Here is a 21,944-nt window from a genome sequence, read left to right as displayed (position 1 = left end):
CAACACGAGATGAATGTTCCCAGCTCAAAGTCCGACGCTTCTACTGAACTTCTCAGATTCCAGCTATAAAATTTCCAGCCCATCTTTTGATTTTTTTTTTTTTTTTTTTTTGGTGGTACGCGGGCCTCTCACTGTGGTGGTCTCTCCCGTTGCGGAGCACACGCTCCGGACGCGCAGGCTCAGCGGCCATGGCTCACGGGCCCAGCCACTCCGCGGCATGTGGGATCTTCCCGGACCGGGGCACGAACCCGCGTCCCCCGTATCGGCAGGCGGACTCTCAACCACTGCGCCACCAGGGAAGCCCTCCAGCCCACCTTTTGAAATGCACACGAGAACTGCACAGGCCACTCACCTGCGGCTCCGACTGCGAGGTTGTGGAGGGCGAGTCTCTCCCAGCAGCGTCTGCGTCATCGGCCTCCTCGTCGGAGATCTTGAACTCCAAGTCCTCGGTGTACCGCTTTCTCTTCACCTGCCTGCTGGACCGTCTCTTCTAAAACGAAAACCCAACAGCCTGGGTTTAGAAAGCTGCTGCTCTCCCCCTTCTCAGAATGGCACGGTACATTTATAAAATAATAATAATCGTAAAGAAAAGCTGGTGACTTTAACCCTGCAAATCACAGAAGATATCACAGTGGCAACAAATATAATGGAAATGGGGGCAATCTGAAGCCAGGCGCCTCGGCCAGCGATGGCCCTGCCACTCCCGGGTACGTGACCTTTAACTGGGACATGGAAGTAACGATACATCTTCCTCCTCGTTCAGCCGGTGAGGTGCTCAAACGTGAAGGCAATACTGAAGCTGGGTGATGGATATGTAGGGGTTCGTTATACTATTCTAGTTTTGTATGTTTTAAAAATTTTCCCCACAAGAAAAAGTCAAAAAAAGTGAAGGCATGAGAAGATAATTTGTGAATAATAAAGTTCTAGATAACTATTGTTACAGTAGTATCCAAGGTTCTAAAACTCTCTCAGAGACCCAGTTAAATAGAAAGTTTGTATTTTCATCTTGGTCCTGAAAGAAAGAGTCTGAACATTTTTAAAGAGCTGAATTTATAATGAGTGACTAGGAAAAGGAATTAAAAAAAATTTTTTTACTGCACTGATGAAAATGTGAAGGACTGTTACTAGCTAGTATTAATAGGATTATCGGCAAAATGGGCCCTCTCCCACCCAGTGGTCAAAAGAGAACGCAGTACACCTTTGCAGGACAGTGTGGTCAAAACGTAAAACACGCCCATCCCCCTTCCCAGCAAGCGCACGTCTACTAAGCTACATGACGCATCTGGGTAACATCTAGCAGATAAATGGTTAAGTAAAAAGAAAAGCAAGTCAAGTAACAATAGCTAGCTTATAATTCTAAGATTACAAAAAAACCTTGTGTATCTATTTGTATGCGTGGGCGATAAATATATAAACTCCTCCAGAGAAACATACTGTAAATCCTGTTTACTTCCCTACACTCAGTGAATATTTGCTAAAAAATGAATGTATACGGGTATGTTTTCAATAACAGAAAAAATCTGAAAAGACACAACAAACTGTTAATAGCTATTAATTCTGGAGAGTGAAATGAATGGAGCAGAAAAAAGGATTTTGTACTTTTTGTTCAAAACAATTCTAGATGGCTTGACCTTTTCGATATAGAAATAGTTTTGTCAGTTAATTAAAAACAGACAGAAATAACCTTCTCATTAATATGTGTATGTGATGACATCTCAGATAACTCTAAAATGACACGTGTAAATTTTAAAACCCTGTTCAATTACAACTCATGGGTGAGCTGGCAAAGCACATGGAAGAAATAAAAAGAAGACTGAGAAAAGTGACACTGATACTAACTGTTCTCTAAGAATTATGAAACAAACTCTTCTGAAGAGCCTTTCGAATTTTAAAGTTGGGATAGTAGGGCAGAGAGAGGCAAATCACCCTGCCGTGCAGACCTCAGGAGGGACGGGCATGGCACCTACGGGGCACAAGTCAGGACCAACAAGCCCCCGTGCCATGTCTCAAAGAATGGGAACCACTCAATTTTACTGTATGAAGTTTGTGTTCGCCCTGCTCTCAAAGGGGATGTGAGACAGCTCACATTACGACTGTGTATAACAGGACCGTCAGATGGGTCATTCGAGGCTGTGAACTCAGCCCTACAGCCAGGGCTGCAGAGGCACGATGTACCCCTCTGCCGGGAGGTATCTGGGAGCTGGGAGGGGACATCTTATTAACAGACTTCCTAGCGGCTCAGACGAGAGGGAGCGGTGATGTGGGCCAAAGGCTCCACCTCTGACCCTTCTCTCCTCTCCAGCCCCGCACAGAATAACCAGTTCCACGTGGAGGTGACACCCAGGCCAGAGGGGGTCCTACCACCGTCCATCTTGCCCCACGTCACCAGGGGCAGTTTGACCTCGGGGGTCCAGGAGCTGAGTGCCCACGTTAGAATGAGGCCAGGCTCTCACTGCGTGACCCTGGACGAGTTCCTTTAGGGACCTCAGCTTCCTGGTCTGTAGACTAGGGGTAATGATAGTAGCTGCCTCATCAGTATACTGTGAAGATCTCCTACGAGAATTCATTGAAAGCACTTAAAATAGCGCACTTAAAGGGACATGTTAATGCCAAACGCAATTAGTAGGATTACAGTCATCAGTAACTAGCTCCACCTTTCCAAGGGAAAATCAGAAAGCAATGAGGCTCCGAAGCCGGGCTACGTCATGTGGCTTCCCTCCTCTTTTCCCAAAGCTGATCTGGAATAGCTCCGCCTCTTCTGCTCACTTCAGCATTGCCTGCTTCTGGCTGTCAGTTTCTTTAAGATATAAAAGCCTATTATCAGGAACAACATTTTAATTTGGTGAAATTTAGTATAGTATCTGTATTTCTTTTGATATTATCAATTTAGCTAAATGGAAATGGATGAATCTACAGTTTCACCTTTCTGTCATTACTGTAAGGAGAATGGGCTACTAATGACACAACTGTGATGTTTCATCAGGTTTCCATGGTTGGGGCCACACTGCCCTAGTATTCTTCCAGCACAAGTAACTAAACATCCTTGGACAGAGTCTAAGCTTGGACAGAGGCTAAGACAAACCTACTTTACACTAAATCCCACTCTGATATTAAAGAAATGTTCCAGTACGATAAAAACAGAGACTTCTGTTTATTTTTCTAATAGAAATGTGCATATTGGTGAATATAATGTTTATAACGGAAGTTTCCCCTCATATCAACTTTGTGTTATAAATCTATGCAACAGTGATAGGGTTAGTAATAGTGGATACAAGGTCACTTCAAAAGAGTAAAAGAAACCCCAAAATACAATTAGAACTCAACCTTCTGAAAGTTTTAAATGTTATATGGCTTCTCTGCCTTCTAAATAATAATTGATCTTAAGTTCATTTATTTTGGATATCAAGGTTCCTTTCCCAATTTCCAAACATAAAATAAAATTATTTATCACATAATAGGCTTTTTATGGTCTGTTAAAACTATTGTTATTTGAAACATTTGGGGAAATCAAAATAAAATATAAGAACTGCATTTAAACCAACTGCATTGAAAGCTCAAAACTTTTGAATTAACACTACAATAACAGGTCAACTTGTTAAACTTGGATTGTTTTAGAAAAGTTTCATATAGTTAAAACAGGTATGCTGAAGAACAAATTTAAATGTGTTACCACAATCTCACTGTTGTAGTACTTTGTGACACAAACTTTTCAGTTTGTTAAAAGAAAAAGAAAAAAAAAGACATGGCATTTAGTAAAGTTTAAACAAGTTGATCATAAAACTCAGGAACTTTAAGCCCTTTACGCGTGTGCTACAGGAAGAAATACAACAAACAAGCAGTCAGCGTCACTTCCTGTGTTGCTGTGATACAGAAGAGACACTGAGAAACATGGACCTGTGTGTTTACTGATATTAGCTGTCTGACCCGTGACAGTTCAGCACCAGCCAATCAGAAAGGACGCACGGATGTCCATTTGCATTGATTAGCATTTTTCTATAACTGAAATGCAGAAGGAAAAAAAAACACCACTAGTATTTCATAAAGTCCATTTGAGTCTGTGTTAATGCAAACAGACTTGTAAAAAACAGCAGTGTTTGTGAAAGAACAATAGAATTTTCTCGACTTGTGTGACAGTCTTCTTAGTATTGTCCAAATACTACTGCACAAAGGTCTTAGTTTAAGCAAAAGCAATTCAGGGGGAAAAAAAAACACCTGTGGGCATAAGGAATAAATTCAAAATAATTAAAAATACTTTAGTTTAAAACCCCCTAAACAATTTTTTAAAAGATAGCTACTTACCTTCCCAATATCTTTTCACTGATATGGAAAGTTAGAGGAAATTACAAGATTAACTCTAACTGCCAGAGTTTATCACTATGTTAGTTATAGAACCAAACCAAACTGAAACACATTCATTTACACACACACACACACTCTCTCTCTCCCCCCACCCACCCCCCACCCCCGCCCTTTCAGGTCCTCTAAGGTTACGTCGTTCTGTGAAGTTATAGATATCAGGGAGTTCTAGTTAAACCCACACACACAAAATCTATCTGAAATTCTTTAGCACAGAGCTGTATATTGCAAGCACTTTGTTTCTAACTTTTAAGCAAATCAGTAGGTACAGGGAGAAGTACTGAGAGTGCACCAAACCATAAGAAAAGGTCAAACCCGCTTCCAGGGGCTGCTTGCTTTTCTAGCAGGATCCTCAGTAACTGCTCCTTGGTAACTTAGATGTCATTCACAGAAGCCACATTCCCAGCCATCCCAGAGGACCAAGCTGGCATGCTTCCAGGGAACGTAACAAGGAAATAATGTTTAACGGTCACGTGTAGGGGTCCCTTACTTACTGTCCAATCAGCGAAGGCAGTGTACTTTACGCACAAGAACCTAAGTTCCTGATGTTTATTTCAGGGCCAGTTTTTTTTGACTGATTCCTATAAAAGTCTCCGAAAGCCAGGAGACTCTAACACTGGAAAATTGTGTGGGGCTGCTGTCCAGAAAGTCACTAACTTGTTCAGAAACTTTAGTGTTACACAAATACATCTCGACTCTGACCGTCAGATGTCAGAAACCTGAAGACGAGCTACAGATTACACTGGGACTTTCTGTTCTGCAAAATAAAAGAATTGACAAGGAACCAAACTTAGCAGAAAATCAGAAATGTGGGTGAAGCTTTAAATGAACCAACATATTAAGACTATTTTAACACTAACATAAACATCAAAAGATACATGTACAGAAATAAATGAAGAGTCTCAGTTTTATTTATCACAAAGTCAAAGATGGCAAAACCAAGAAGTCAGGAGTTTAACTCTGGGTCGGCCCCCCAGCTCTCATCACGATGGATATAATGTTCCAGGCGACAATAAAGCCATCTCTACGGCAGCTCCGTAACAAAGCCAGGGAGGTCCAGTGCACTCGATATGCAGCTAAAGTTACCCACGCTAAACAACCACAGCTCGGGATCGGAATAATGGTATTACCTGAACACCTGGGTCCTCGTCTTCTTCAGGAGGAGGAGATGATGGGGGTGTTTTGTCTAAGTCTGAATTCTCAGAACCTTCTGTTTTCCCCTTGTTGGCCTTTTTCTTCAAAGCACTTGCTTCTGAATCAGGTTTCTTATTACTAGAATTCAAAGTGGATCACTTAGTGTTCACTTTTTAACAAGGTTTTTCGTACGCCCCATGCCTTATATTTCCCACATCAATATCCCTAAAGTATCGATAACAATTGATAAATCAATTCACGTGGGCCATCGAGAGTTAAATAGTACTCTCAATTAAGTTTTTACAGCAAAACCCCATACTGATGACCTTCAGAAGATATCTGACCTAATGAAAAACTGCATGCAAAAACTCCTAAAACCACACAGAATACATTTGTTCATCTAGACAATGCACGATCCCTGCCAATACACCAAGCCATAATGAAAAACTGGATTAAGAAATCATTTTGCTATCAACTTTTTAAGGTACCAGAAGATGGTTTTTAAAACTGTCAGGGAAAACTAGAACATAATGATCATTTCTTCTGTGTCTCTTGCAGATAGTTTTAAATACTCCTGTTTAAGTCCTTTTCTTGACCAGTACTACTAGGTGTCCTCTTTTATAACATTCAGATACATTTTTATCCAATTTATAACCTTTTAAAACATAACAAGATACATAGCACTTCCTCTTCTACATAAATTTATTTAACGCTGTATCCTTAAGTAAAAATCAGCTTGATTTTGGTGCTAGACTTCTTTTTTTTGAGGTAGTCACGATGGCCTTTTTTTCAAAAGCTGGGTCTCCAAAACACAGAAATATAGCAAAGTGACCCCAGCAATTCAAGTGCGCGTTCCATAGTATATTTCCATCAAATGTTAATAGGATTTGAATGTTACATAAGTCAAAAGACAAGAATGAACTGTAAGAAAAAATTTTTTTAATTTAAGTGTACTATCACCTTTAGAACCTTTATTTGCCATTCTTTTAGAATGCACACTTGGTGCTGCCTTCCATACCAATTTCCAAAACCCAGCCCCAAGGGTTTTCTAATATTGATTATTACCATTTACTATCCAACATTTCAAATAATCCAACCTCAGTAATAATTATTTTTACTATTTCAAGAAAGCCTAAAATTCTAATGAATTTTGAAAAGATACATTTCGAAAAGCTTTGAAAAGTTTATTTAAGTTTGTAAATTCCTAGAAAAGTATGCTGTCAGAATGCACTAAACAGTATTTTTTTTCAATCCCAACAACTACAAAAGGAAAAGAGGCCAAGATACCAATATGCTTTTATTTAAGTAAAGCATGTCATGTAAAATGTTTCAAAAGTACTTAGTATAATTACACACCTAAAAGGCATTTTTGTAATGAATAAATACAATATTTGATAAACTAGTCATTTTCAAATACTCAGAGCTTGTTTTTATTTTGTTCTGTTAATATCTGAGCCTAGTAAATGGCCACATAAGGAAAAAACTTACGACAATTCAGATTACAGCAAAGCAGCAGTTAGGTTTAAAGAGTTCTTTGTAATTTACAAAAAAATAAATAAATAAATAAAAGGAGTGTCCTAAAAACTTTAAGCCCCCAAAAGATCCACGGAAAGCATAATATTTTTTAAATTAAAAAAAAAAATCCATACAACAGTTCTTCATCCAACTGTCCTAGTGTTTACGCTACACATGGACAGAAGTCTCCCCTACTATGAGGCTCCATTTCCAGCATTTATTTCCGCTCTAACTGCCACAAATTATACAATACTACAGCTGAACGCTGGGCCCCTTTCCTTTCATCTGCACGCCAAGAGCAATCAGATTACCCTGGTAACCAGCGGTCACATGACCAGCACCTGCTCTTTTGGCTGGATGCCACTGACTAAAGCCATCTGCTTCCCTCAATCAGCTTTCAAACATTCTCAACACCTGCGCTGCAGTGTTTTGTGGTTTCTTTTATCAAATCAGTGCAAAACTGCTTCCAAAACTTTACATATTTCTCAAATTTGTTTAAATCAGAGGTAGGCCTGTCACGGAGCTGAACCACTGCCAGGTAAAGAAAGCTGGCAGCAGGTCCTTCCCCAGTGCCCTCTCCACGCCACAGTGAAGGACACAATTTAATTTAGTGGGGTTCCTGCACCAGGGGTAAACTGTCCTACGGGAGAAAAAGGCTTACTACCTCGGAGCCCGCCAGAGCCCAGGTCTGAGGAGACGTCAATCTGCTGGAGGAGAGACGTGCTAATGATGTTCCGTCTGTCCCAAGGATGCACTCTGTGGAACCTCCAAGAACGTGCAAAGTCAGACAGGACCTCTCCAAATGCCCGGACAAAATGCCTGTAGCCAAGGGAAGCAACCACCCCAGTTCTGATGACTGGAGGATTTCTAAACTCAGTGGACCTTGAGCTATTCATGCTGCCCCGAGACATCTAAGCATTTCCTTGCTAACATCTTCTCGTGACATCAACGTACAAATCAAAAACACACCAAGTGGTCAAAAAAGCTACAAAGTCTTCATTGTTCACCCCAAAACATTACAATCACAGACAAGATGAAGTTATTTACATCAGATTGCCTTTGCCACTATTTTGCAATAAGCTCATTTGGATTTTCAACTGTTATATTAAAACTGCTTTGCCCCAAAAGAGCTAAAGACAGAATTTTTTTCTTTTTTTAGCCAACGAGGAGCACTGATTTCAGACAGCCCTCAGTTCAAGCTCCAACTCTGTCATTTATAACCTGTCTGTCCGTGACTCTGGATACGTCATTTCTTTTCCCTGAGTCTCAGTTTTCTCATCCATAAAATGAGGTGAGTAATTACATTTTGCTCCAAGATTCGACCTTTCCAAGCACCTGGCACACTCGACCGGGAGCTGTTCTCTGACTGCGGCTCAGACCCACGGGCGGAATCAACTGCGGAGACTTAGGGACGGGACCCTCTGCGTCGTGACCACATCACCTAGGCCACGTGAAGAGAAGGAACAGCCTTTATCAACAGTCTCAACACCCGCCCAGAGGCCACTCGCCTCTATACCCCTGGCCCCTGCTTTAGTTCAGACGCGTATCATGTCCCACCCCGACCGTCACAACGGCCTCCCCGCCTCGTCCCCGTCACCAGCCAGGGGCAGGGCCACCCGCCATCAGACTGCTGGCGAGAGGACACGTAATCCCACGGCCACAGCCGCGACCCAAATCTGTAAGGTTCAAGGCTGGTCTTTCGCAATGTCTGAGCCAAAACACGGCCGTACACATTCCTCTCCCCAGCTAGAATCTGGGAAGCCTGAACGCACGAAGAGGGCAGCTCTTCCGGTTGGGGAGAAGGAAGCGGTACTTATTCACAAGGACCACCCCTCAACCCGACACTACGAGGTCCGGGACGAGGCCACGGACTGCCTGGCGCGAATCCAGAACCTCAGGGCGCGGCCAACAGCTGCAGGGCTGGCCCCGGCCCGACGCCCCGCCAGCCAGGACGGCCAGAAGAGCCAGCTGTGCGGGGTCCAGCCCCGACTGGCCGTGGCCCGGAGAAGCCCCGGCTGCCTCCACGCGCCCCCTGGACCGGCCCTGCCCGCCGCGTCCCCGAGCTCTGTGGCTCAGTCCTGACGCCCGAACATGCCCTGCGAACCCAGCTCCAGGCACCAGCAGAGCGGCCCCGCTCACACACAGACCCGACCGAATCATTCCGCCCAAAGCCGCAGCCCCACGTGTACTGACGTCTGATTCTCAGTGCGCGGTTTTTAATCATCGGCAACATGAACTTTATTTTTCTACTTTTCCCACACCCCAAACTCTCCACCCTCCACCCTGCAGATATACAGGACCGCTCCCAGAAGCGTACGCGCATCTCTCCTCCCTCCACTGCCCCTCGCGCACTCATCTGCAAGGCTCAGCTGGACATCACTCAGTCAGAGAACCATTTTCTGGCCACCGAAGTCTGGATTAGTAAGATCGCACACTCTCTGCATGCCACGTGATGTACCCCCACACAAGGGATGTTTAAAACACACAGTACTGGGTGGTAACATTACCGCAATGCAGTAAAACCAAAGCGCCAGCTGTGTGTGTGTATATGTCTTTCTCCAACTATCCTGTTAGCTCAAGAAGGAAATGTGTCTTATTTATCTCTGTATTCCTTGTACCTGGTCAGGTGGGCTACTTATAAACTTCAGCTGACCAATTAAACAGTACAAGTAACCGTGAAATCAACAAACACATACACAGCCCTGACTACGTGCAGCTACAGCGCTCTTCTCCTTAACTCATTTACGAAAACCCCACGCAGATTCTACCTTTACGAAGCTCAGTAAAATGGGGCTAAACTACTACCAAAGTAGAGTGAAACCTAGCAAGTTTTCAAACCCCGTACATCTGTATACCTCCCCTCCGGACTCACAGAGTTCTTTCATCTCCTGACCCTTATCGCCCACCATTACTGACCCTATCGCCCACCATTACTGGTGAGGCCAAGATGCAGGGCCACCCCCTCGTGAAGCTAGGCAGGCCGTTGTACTCTTGGAAAGGGTTATATCTTTCTGGGGATGCTGCTGGCCACCGTAGGGCCACCATCCCTCCACCAGCTTTACTTACATGTCACGTTTCACCATGAGAGGGAGGTCCCAGTGGCGGGCAGCGGGATATTCTCAGGGCCCATGGCTAAGTGACACTTAGGTCACCCTGCCAGACCGAGCTCTAAAGTTCTGTGGTTGCCTCCCCCAACCCCAAGTGATCAAAACCTACACCACCCTGATGAAAACTCCAAGAAACAAATGCTGGGTTCAGAGAGGAGGAATCCACATGGAGGGAGTCATCCCTCTGGAAGGACATATTCAGTGTATGGCTGTACGAGTCCACGACGGTGGGCCCAGTGACAGCACCTGAAGTGGGGCTGGACACATAAATCCAAGCTAAGATAGAGCATGTAAATAATGAAGTCTTTTCGGTGAGAAACGAGTACAGGTTTTTTAAACACGACTCTATGCGAAGGGCTAGAACTTACTGGAAAGCCAGCTAGCTGCCCTGATTTATTACAGCGCGCAGGGAAACATGGGTAAGCACCAGCCTAAGGGTCTAAGTCCTCGAAGGAAAGACAGTTTGAAGAGGAACCGTATCGTGGAGCCAAACATAAGGAGAGGAGTGGAGTCAGCGGGTGAAGCTGTGTGGACAGTGGCGGGGTTGGGCGGAGCGGGGGCAGCGAGGATTCTCCACCACACAGACCCTCGAGACAGGACACGTCAGTGACGGGCCCCCTCACACCGGGGAAGATCAACCTGGAGGCTCGTGAAGATCAAACAGGTCCGTTTTCAGGAAATCAAGCCGACGTGTCACACACCATCTTTTAGAAGAGCAGAGAGTATTGAAACATAGCCTTATATTTTACATACATAAAGGCCTTTTAATAAAAAACTGAATGTCATGGATGAGAAGTGAGGGATGTCTGTGGCACAGGAAGTGTATGGCTTGTCGTGATTCAGAAAGATCACGTATGATAAAATACATGAGCCGCTAGGGTCGAGGTCTCAAGGCTGGTAGGAGAAAAGCGTCTGGCCTCTCAACTTCAGATTTTCCTCTAAGTTTTTAAACAAGGAAAAAGAAAATTAAAAGATAAAGAGGCAAACTAAAAAAGCGACAAGATCAAGAACTAAAAGTTTAAAAGGATCAATGAAGGCTATATAAAATGTGATACATCATGGAGTAAAATAACCCAACAAAATAAAATAAAAATGTTAAAAGTCCTAAGACAGTTTTATTGAACAGCTAAACTGGGATGTGATAAAATGCAGGTGACAGAATAAACTAATGAAATAAGAGTCAAGACAAATTCTGCACGACAGACAAGAAACGCAGAAGTCAACAGCACCTTCACACGAAGGCCCTTGGAGCTCCCTAGGCCAAGGGCCCAGCAGCGGTCAGCAGACGGTCCGAATGCTTGAGACTCCCTACAAGGCCACGCAAGGCAGAGAGCATCTGGGCAGGATCGGGGGACAGGAGCCCCCGTCCGCCCAGGCAGTCAGCCCTCGGGTGCTGAGCCGGCCCCCGACTCCTAACTGCCACCCACAAATTCTTCACCCTACGCTTCTGCTTGAGAAAGAGAAAGAAGGAGAGCTGGGAAGTGGAGGAGAGAGGGGGTTAGGGGAGGGGGCTCTATTTTACTTCTGAACAACAAGCTGCAAAGACAAATTATCAATCAAGTTTTTAAGTTCTCTGCCTCGAAGACAAATAATTTAAATTGTTACCTTAGGTAGCTCTTACATGATCAAGTACTCCTGAAGTACATTAATTGTGCTAAATTTCTAGGAAGGGAATAGCAAAGTTAGGAAAGATACAGAAACCCAACTTGCTTTCATTTAAAATGTGTATTTCAAACTCAACAGGCCTCGCCTTCACATCTTACAATCAAACTGTGCAAGGATAAGGAAACAGGGACAAAGAGGTTACACACTCGGCCCAGGAAGCAGCCGTCCCAGGACTGGGCCAGAACCTGCCCGGCTCCAGAGCCCCTGTCTCCGTCCTGGGACCGGCCTGAAGGTCTCACCTCCTCGTGGAGAAGTACTATGCGTCCAGCACTGGCCTGGCCTTTTGGGGGACCCTCCAGGCCTTGGAAACCTTCCCTGGTGAACGCCTCTGTTACTCCAGCTCATCCCTGGGTGGCCTTCCAATAACATCAGAACCCTGTCCTGAGGAAAGCTCCAGTTGACCATTTTATAAAGAGGAATGTTTTAAAAAATTGAAAGAGAAAGTACAGTAGAAAGTTCTCCTGAAAGAGCTAAACGCATTTTTAATGTTGAATATACTGTAGATGGGGGAAAAAGAAATCACAAAGTCACGAATTATCATTGAAAATCTAAAGGTTATTGAGTTTTATGGACGAATTAAGATCCACCAGAAGTAAGATGGAAGCAAAGTCTGGTGAGCTGATGTGTTATCCGATCCCAGAAGCTCAACAAACATCAACATTAGCCCCCCAGCTCTGCAGCACCACCTGGCACTGCAACACGGCAGAAAGGATCGGGCAAATCAGACATCACACGACCTGTGCAGAAAGCATGCCTTTCAGTGCCCTTCTACTATGGGATATTCTTCCAAGGGCCAATACTTGGCTGTCTGTGCCAAGTCCTAAGACGCCAGCCTTACTCACGCCCAGCGTTCCCAAGACCCAGGACGGGGAGAGTGAGGACAGCGTTAGCAGCCAGAAGCCCACTTCCTGGATTCATAAGTATCTTCTCTGATCCGCCAAGGTGGCTATGACAACCGGTGAGACGTGCAGCCCACCCTCGGTTTAATCAGGTGAGGTATGAGGTATGTAGGAGGAGAATTAGGCAGAGCAAATGGCAAGGCCTACGAGGAGAAAACCTCACCACCTACCCCAACAGAAGAAGCATGAAGTTACATCATTCCTACAGGAATCGGGCTACACATAAAATTAGTAATCTAATGGAAGTTCAAGGGTGTTGCCTTTCTAAAATTAAGAGAGAGCGAGAGAGAGAGAACAGTGTCTTTTTTCTTTCTTTCGCCACAGCACTCGGCTTGTGGGATCTTAGTTCCCCGACTAGGGATCGAACCTGTGCCCCCTACAGTGGAAGCGCGGAGTCTTAACCGCTGGACCGCCAGGGAAGTCTCACAGTGTCTTTTTTCTTAATTTGAACGCTCCAGCTCCCTGTTTAACATTTTAGAGCTCACTCACACGGACATCCACGGAAAGGTGGGTGAAGCAAAGGCCGGCCTCTCACGTGACTGATGCTCTCACAGTGGCTTTGCATCCAACACCCCACAGGGGGCTCTGTCTGGGCAGAAGACAACTAGCAAAAAGATCTTTATGTACCACGTGACAAGCTTTGCATCCGCACAGAACTTCATACTTTTCAAAAGCACATTCATATCCACAGACATTTTTAACGATAATTTAAAAAATCAGCCTGTGACGCCTTCTGCTCTTTATCTTCCGACTCTGACACCCCCAACACATCTCCTACGGCAACACGTGTGACACCCTAAAATTCCACTTAAGAAGACTTCAAAGGAAGGTGTCTCCAGAAAAATGCCCCTTTAACATCCTCCTGCTGCCCAGGGCCTCCTCACTTCTCACCTCTCCTCCGACGGGTGCAGTGGGACCTACCTCACCTCTCCCACACAACCACAAGGCCAGCAGGCCACCGCTCTGAAGTCCACTGCAGCTCCCTGGACGGGCAGGAACAAATTCCCACCAGGCCCACTGTGGCCCATTCCTGCATCCGGCACAGAGCATGAGTCAGCAGAACTTGCTGTTTAGGGTCAGTGACGTTGGGCATCCGTCCCCGCCAGGGAGCGTAAAGGGAATCACGGGCTATCAGAGACGGCAGGGTCTGAACTGAAGGCGGCTGACAGCTCCCTCACTGCTCATCCTGATTTAAGACAAATCAGATAGAGGAAGGGTCACAAGGTGGCCTGTCACTGGCCTTTTACATGTACAAGGAAGTCTCTGAGATGGTTATCCTTCCTTTCTCGAAGGAAAGGAATCCCCACGGGGATTAAGAAGACCTCACGGCCCGGCGCCTTTGTCAAAGAGAAAGCAATCTTAGGAAGGGGAAGGGGGCACCTGGTTGCACCCCTGGCCCGGAGCTTGGACGTAGTGACCAGGAGCGGACAGGGCAGGCCGGTGGGCAGACGCCTGAGGCTCACGGACACGTCTTCCTTGTTCCTCGCCAACACCTAAAGGGCTCAAAAGTCCTTTGTAACCACATGCCAAAGAAACCTACACTCTCTTCTGCTGGTACAGTATCCAAAATACCTAATTCAGTCTGTTCAACTATCCAATGTCTTGGGTCAAAGCTAAGTCACGGCACGTGAATAAAAGAAAGAACAAGAAAATAGAAGAAGAAAAGCTGCTGGTTTCATTTACTTTATTACCTGATGGGGAGATACCTGACTATCTAGGTTTTCTGTACTCATTAGCAAAACAAGTTTAACGGTTTGCTTGTGTGTCCAAGAAATTTTACATATATAAGAGCACATTAGAAAATATGTATTAGTTACTTAAAATACACCACTATTGGGCTTGCTGGCTGAATAAAAATATTTCTCAGGTAAATGCTGCTACTCTTTTAGATCCTGATTGAGAAAACAATATCTGAAAAGTTAACTAAGTTCCTCAGAAGAAAGTAGCAACATAAATATTAAGGACAGTGTGGTATGCAAAGAATACACTTAACGTGTTTTGGGTACTTTATATGTCTTTTGAAGTAAGAGTGGTGTTTCACAGTTTAAAAAATATATATCTTCACTCTTAATTGAGAAGTAGCATTTTAGCTTCTTATTAACTTTAATACTGGGGGTGGAGAGGGGGGCAAGGACCAGATGAGTTCCTAGAAACTGCATTAGAAGCAAATCTCCACGGCTTCATTTAAATGAAGCTTCAGTAGTCAAGTCACAACCTTTGGCTAAGTTCCCTTCTTTATGTACATTCAAAGAATCTTTATATAGCTAAATGGACCACTAAATCCTCCAAGAGTCATTCAAAGGAAGCACTTCCTCCAAATTCTCTCTCATTTCACAAGGCCCAAGCATACACAACAGAAAACGCATTGAAGAGAAGACCACGAGTCCTCATATTCCAGCTCCGTGAATCCTTCCATATGCAAAATGGCATCCTCTCCAGGCCACAACTGTCTTAGCCTTTATTTTCAATATTAACCGTCAATATTTAAAAGCTATAAAGACACCTGGGGAAAGCACTAGACAGGTAGAAAAATATATACTTAATGTAAAATGGGAAGAGGGGAAGAAAGATATGGTCCTAATTAGAAAAGAGGCATGTGGTCCATTTTTTTCACCAAGATTTTAAATGTCTCTTTTTGGGGACTTCCCTGGTGGTGCAGTGGTTAAGAATCTGCCTGCCAACGCAAGGGACACGGGTTCGAGCCCTGGTCCAGGAAGATCCCACATGGCCGCGGAGCAGCTAAACCCGTGCGCCACAACTACTGAGCCTGCGCACCGCAACGAAGAGTAGCCCCTGCTCACCACAACTAGAGAAAGCCCGCGCGCAGCAACCAAGACCCAAGGCAGCCAAAAATAAACAAACAAACAAATAAATAAATGTCTCTTTCTGAAATGCTGACACCTTTTTCTGTTTCACTACCATTCTATATAACAGCTTCTGGGCAGATTCTTTTAGGTTCTCCTGCAGAGGCAAGACAGACCCAATTATATCTTGGTTGCCCAAAGGGCCAGTGTGCTGGGAATGGCCACAAATTCAAGCCTCAGTGGCTTTCAGGGATGACAGGTAGTGAGAAGGACACGGTGAAGGCACACAAAGAAACTCAGCCCCACCAATGACAGCCACCTTTCTCATGTCATTTATGACAGTATGTGAATGACGCAAAACCAGCTCTCTCCTGTGTGGACATCATGCAGACCCCCAGCGGGTCACTGCCGTCACCAGCCGCTCAAAGGGCAGCACGTTTGTTAGGAGAATCTCACCAGTGATAAGGCATAGAGGGCCAAACAAGAAAGATGGGAGTAGTTCTACAGTAAATGTTTCCTTCCATTTCTGTTTATCCCCTCTGCTTCAGCCCTCTGTAGGAGAATTATTTTCTGTATAAACAAATTCATCAAGTTAACTTATTCAAGGATGGAAATAACTGGTATCACATAACGTTTTGCAAAACAAAATTGCCACTGCAGTATTCCAGCGCCTAAAGCAACCTGCTCCGGCAATTCAGCCCCAGCACTGACATAACCCAAACCTCCTATTACCTTCATGACTGCATATTCAATTTACATAATTATTCTGCTATGCTATTCAGAATTTACATGTAGCTGTGTGCAATCTACTTATCCTTGCTTCAGGGATGCTTTTTCCTTCCAGACTTAGAGGAACAACGAGACCACAACTTGAGATACTCCATTCCCCTGACCACCTGAAACACTGTAGCTCAACACAATAATGGGTTGGCTGGTTAATTCAATGACAATCTCTATTCAGTTACCATATTCTTGGACAGCCACCCCCATCTGAACATCAACGACAGGAAAACCTCTCAGGCATCGTCCTCACCCCACTTCATCCTAAATCAGCAAGTGGCCCTCCAAGGGCAAGTCGCCAGGGCCAGCAGAGGTGCTGCAAATGCCCTCAGTGACCCTCCTGGACGCACCCCCTTCCCACTTGCACTTCTCCAAGCTCTAAAGAAGGGTTCCCCTCAATTACTTTCACACCACTCGGGGAAAAATGACTGTCACCTACAGCAGCCATCAACTGAGACTACTAGTCAAAAGCAAAAATAAAGAGAAAAAAAGTACTAGACGGGCTTCCCTGGTGGCGCAGTGGTTGCGAGTCCGCCTGCCGACGCAGGGGACATGGGTTTGAGCCCCGGTCCGGGAAGATCCCACATGCCGCGGAGCAACTGAGCCCGTGCGCCACAACTACTGAGCCTGTGCTCCAGAGCCCATAAGCCACAACTACTGAAGCCCGCGTGCCACAACTAGTGAAGCCCGCGTGCCTAGAGCCCGTGCTCTGCAGCAAGAGAAGCCACCGCAATGAGAGGCCGGCACACCACAACGAAGAGTAGCCCCCGCTCGCCGCAACTAGAGAAAAGCCCATGCGCAGCAACGAAGACCCAACGCAGCCAAAAATTAAAAAGTAAATAAATTTATAAAAAAAGAAAAGAAAAAAATAAAGATAGGGTCAGTCTGAGGTAGACCCAGAGCTTGAAAGAATATATTTGGAAATTTACGACAAGTATCCAAGATACAGTGGGGTTTTTTATATCAATTTTTACCATTTGGTAATAAATTCAAAAACTTAAGATAAAAACTTAAGACAGATGTATTTTGAGGCTACAGTTAGTTTTGCTGATATATGTTCTGAGTTCCAGAAACCTTCTTTAGAACACACACTCTTACATTGTAAGTTTGTTTTAGAAAAAATACATTCTTTTAAGATTTTGCTTTGATTTCTTTCTCCTTAGGAGAAATAAAGCACATGCTTCCTCCTACTAAAAGCGCAATATTCAGACTTAAGCAACTATGTATTTTTTAAAACCCCCTCATAAATCAGACTGAAAGTCTCACTGTCCTCTGGCCTCACATCCCTAAGACTTAACACAGTACCTACAAACAGTAAGTCCTTAATAAAGTATTGCTTAAGTAAATGAAAATAGAATTTATAATAAACTCTGAGGTTAGAGGAGTGTTCATAGGGAGAAAAACATAATGGCTTTCAATTAAGAGACCACATACTGAGGCATCAAAGGACACTATAAGTGAATGCAAATATTAAGTTACCTATAAGACTGAGTTACTGAATATACGGTGGTCCCTCAGTACCTGCAAGGAATCGGTTCTAGGACCCCGGCGGATACCCAAATCTGCAGATGCTCAAGGCCTTTGTGGAGGGCCAACTGTAATTCAGTTATCTGGGTACCATAAAAAGTACTGGTGACAAAAGTTTTGTTAATGTCTATGATTCAAACTTGCAGAACACTACAGAATAATGTATTGGGTTGTTTAGATATTTTTAGCAGGAAGCTGAAAATCCAAGTTTGTTCTCTCACTTTGCGGCATCTTTCTAGTTACAGAAACCACCCTTCTTTGTGTACCCGCTCCTGACACACAAGCAAGCTCACAAGCCCAGGGCTGCCAGGCCGGCGAGCTCGCAAAGCCCGCGTGGAGCATGTCAGTCTCGGGGTGGAATGCCACGCGCCCTGCACAAGCGGGCATTCGCTCGTGGCGGGAAGCGGTGGAGCGTGTTTTCTCCTGCGTCCGCAAACAGGTTCAGAGTAACCAAGTCTGACCATACTTCCATCTGGAAACTATATTTTCTAACATGAGCCACATTCTGAAAAACAGATTCAGATGTTTGGAACTGGTTCAGAACAGTTGTAAGAAATGTTCGGTACAAATGAAAAAAATTAGTCTTCAATGTCTTCTCCTCTCAGCTTTTCTTACTGAATAAATATGCCTCCTGGGGGGTCAGAGAGCTGGTGGGGAAGTACCAGAGGGGAAGCACGATGTGGAGGCGGCTACTTCCTAGGACCTAAAATTCATGCTACTCTCCAGTGCATATCTAATGGGTAACTGCTATTTGATTTCTCCCACGTTGCCCACTAGGATTCCAACGCTGCCCCTGGAAGGCTTACTCCGCCTGCCAAGTGGAGAGAATGCAATCTCCCGTTTCAACTTCTGGGAAGCAGGACTGAAAAGCCTAGCGAAATGCAGTGACTCGCCTTGCCTTCTATAATCCTTCTTACCCAGTTTGGCACTGTCGCTGAAAATGAGGCTGGTGGTCTAAGCTCACAAATGATTCTGCTGGTAACTTGGTTCTGTTTGTTAAATGACAGGCTTTCACAAAACGACAAGAAAGTGATTTTAAAATAATAAACAGTTTTTATCCAGTAACGTTTCTAAAGAATCTACCAACCACATCAACGGTTCATAATGACTGAGTCCTAAATCTCAGAACGCATAAACACCTTAACTTTTCAGTTCGGGTACGAGAAAAAGCAGCTCAGCCATGAGGACACGTGTCAGAGCGTCCCGCGCCCACCCCGTGTCCCCACCCCCGTTCCACAGGCTGTGACTGCTGTGCTCGTGTCTCTACTGTGTGTGGTGGTGGTGGTTTCTGCCCACGGCCTACCTTGACTTTTTGCTGGATTTGGGTTTTGGCGTGGCAGTTTTTGCTTTCTTTTCCTTTGGCTCTTTGGGAATCTTAGGGGCTTTCGGGGTCTTGGGTTCCTTGGGCTCTTTCTTCTCCTTGGGTTCTTTCGGTTCCTTGGGATCTTTTTTTGCCTTCGGCCTTTTCTTTTTCTTTTTCTCTTCTTGGGACCCATCCAGTGAGTTCCTGTTTAGTTCTTGGTTATCAACCCCACCAGGGAAGTCATCTTTACCGAAACTTTTACTGGGATCCTCTGCAACAATGTGGTTGTTTTTCTTTTTCTTCTTCTTCTGCTGCGGCTGCTGTTCTACGGACAGCAGGTAATCATCACTGTTCACTAGCTGAGCGTTCGGTCCACTAACCTGAGTCATATCCGGCACTGGTTTCTCTAGAAAGGGCTCCGATGGAGAATGCTAAGAGACACAAATAGGAATTGAAGTTAGTTTATCGTTCTTCGTAGTGAAGAAAGGAACTGAAAGTTAAGTGGCTGATGCCTCTGAAACTTACACTACACTCAAGGTAGCAAACTTAACCAACTACGCATTTGTGAAACCTATCATTTTCTCTCATCCAGAAAAAAAATAGGTTTCTTCAACAGGAAAGCTTTTAAATAAATAAAGAGGGCAATTTAGTAATACAGTAAAAACTTCTGTTCAGGTGGAAGAAAATTTCTCATTCAGCTGAAGACACTTTCCATGTTCTCAGCACCCATGTAGGAAATGGTGAAGAACAAAACAGCAGCAAAAGCTAAGACACACAGATGGAATTCAAGCGGAATTTTCCCCATGCAGGAACGGGAGCTCCAATTAAAGATATATAATCAAGTCACTTTTAAAAAGAACAAGTGTACTGGGCATTGTAAGAATCAGATACCATGAAAGTTTGAAATCCGAGCGTAAACACATAAATCTTACACAGTACAGGTCATTTCTGATTTAAATGACATTCAAATGTCAAATTAAAAGCACATATACAAGCTTAACGACTCTGGGTTGGTTAGATTTCTCATACTGATAGAAAATGCAGACAATGTTTTTTTTAAGTTATTAAGGCTTTACATTTCCAAATCTCACTGAGAGAGAGAGCGAGAGAGAGCGAGAGAGAGCGAGAGAGCGAGAGAGAGCGAGAGAGAGCGAGAGAGAGCGAGAGAGAGCGAGAGAGAGCGAGAGAGCGAGAGAGCGCCCCCACATAGTCAATTTGACATGCCTTGCAGGAGATTTTCAGCATCCACTAAGACCATACCCAGAAATGGTCTTAAATATGGTGGAGAATACCAACACCTGGGATGGGACGCTGAGTGGTCATGATACAAATCAGGGCAGGGGTAGGGGACCATATGTCTCCACTGTAAACTATGACATCTAATGAGCCTTTACATTTCAACGCAATACTTGAAAACGTTGTATCTGCCTTTTTCATATGCTTCTCCAGACACGAAATAGTAACTGTAATATAAACAGCAACAGCCACGAGCGTGTACGCAACAGTCTCACCATGTGCTGGGCATGTGCTCAGCAAGCACTTTACGCCCGGACCCCATCCGATCCCCACGCCAGCCCGGAGAGCTCCATGCAGACACAGACTTGCTAAGATGAAGAACGCACCCAAGGAGTTACGGATGCAAGTGACAGAACTGAGAACCGGGCCCCTCACACATGACCCCCGAAAGAGGAGCCACAGGAAAGCCCAGGCCCAGGTCTGCTGAGGCGCCCAGGAGTTGCTACTCACCACCCACAAAGGGATACAAATCAGATTCCGGTACAACTCACATCCACTGAGCATCTACTTCATGTTACACACTAAGCAAGGTGCTTGCAGGAGTTTGTGCACCCGAACCCCACACCAAAATGTGATAATTTACCCCCATTTTTCAGAAAAGAAGTAAAATTTGAGGAGGCCACGTGGCTACCCAAGGCCACACCATGGGGGACAGAGGTGACATCTGAATCTAGGTTTCCTAAATCCAGTGCTCTTCTGACTCTGTCCGGCTCCTAAAACCTCACACACGGGCGTCCTCCTAGGAAAGGTGCCGCAGGCTTCACTTTATTTCCAAAGTGCTCAGTGACCCAAAGAAACGTTTAAAAAAAGAAATCACTGCCAGAAAAGAAACTGGTTTTCCTGTTCCCAATAAAACCTACTATGGTTACTGAAGAAACCTACGTTCAGTTCTCCATCTGCACCAGTGTAAGGGAATGAGCCCAGAACCGTGAGCTGAGAGAGAAAATTCTAGCCCGGGCCCTGCCATGAGCTTTGTAACCTGGGGAAAATCGTTTCACTTCTTCTTCATCTGCAGAATGAAGCGTTTGGTTTAGATGATTTCCAAAGTCTCTTCCAAAATCCTACGGTATGAGAAAATCTTAAAATACACATTGCCCTTTCTTGGTCAGAGCTGAGAGAGAAAGATGCTGAAGGAGAGTAAGGACAGACAGGAGGGGAGAGAAGCCAGGGCAGAGGAGTGAGAATGAACACGTGGATGCAGTGTCCATCCAGCGGTAACACAACCGACCAGATCCTGAAAAAAGCCACTCACCTGCCCCCAGTTTTTCCCTCACAAACACGCTTAACAAACATCAACCAAGGAGCTCTCCAAATTATACTCGCTGAGAAATAATGGGATCTGATTTAACGGTTTTACTATACCTAAGTTACTGAAGTAGAATTAATTGTTACATATTATCTCCTAATGTAAGGAAAAAGGAAAAAGCCAATTCTTTTCATAAGAGACACAGAGGTCAAACTTATTCGGGACAAGCTATTTCTCAGGAGATGGAAGAAAAAACATTTTCCTGGAAAGGGAAGGAAAGAGGAAAGTCTACCAGTAAACAATGCTTACAGC

The 21,944-nt window shown here is 44.6% G+C and overlaps 1 protein-coding gene across 4 annotated transcripts in view; it reads right to left on the bottom strand.

The window, feature by feature from the left end:
• CHD7 (chromodomain helicase DNA binding protein 7) overlaps nt 1–21,944 on the bottom strand; it is a 120,100-nt gene that overhangs the window by 61,581 nt on the left and 36,575 nt on the right. For 3 of the 4 annotated variants that reach the window (XM_082859059.1, XM_082859060.1, XM_082859061.1), the window contains exons 2-4: nt 19,091–19,521; nt 5,487–5,628; nt 353–490 (exon numbers count right to left, since the gene is read on the bottom strand). In XM_082859059.1, the coding sequence (XP_082715185.1) occupies nt 353–490; nt 5,487–5,628; nt 19,091–19,521 (711 nt within the window). The remainder of the gene's footprint in view (nt 1–352; nt 491–5,486; nt 5,629–19,090; nt 19,522–21,944) is intronic. The other variant, XM_082859062.1, reaches the window with a different exon arrangement.

This window comes from Leucopleurus acutus (genome assembly GCF_964270905.1).
Source record: "Leucopleurus acutus genome assembly, chromosome: 17".
Taxonomy (NCBI): Eukaryota; Metazoa; Chordata; class Mammalia; order Artiodactyla; family Delphinidae; genus Leucopleurus; species Leucopleurus acutus.
Note: the sequence above shows the minus strand (reverse complement) of the source record. Positions and strands in the feature narration are given on the sequence as shown.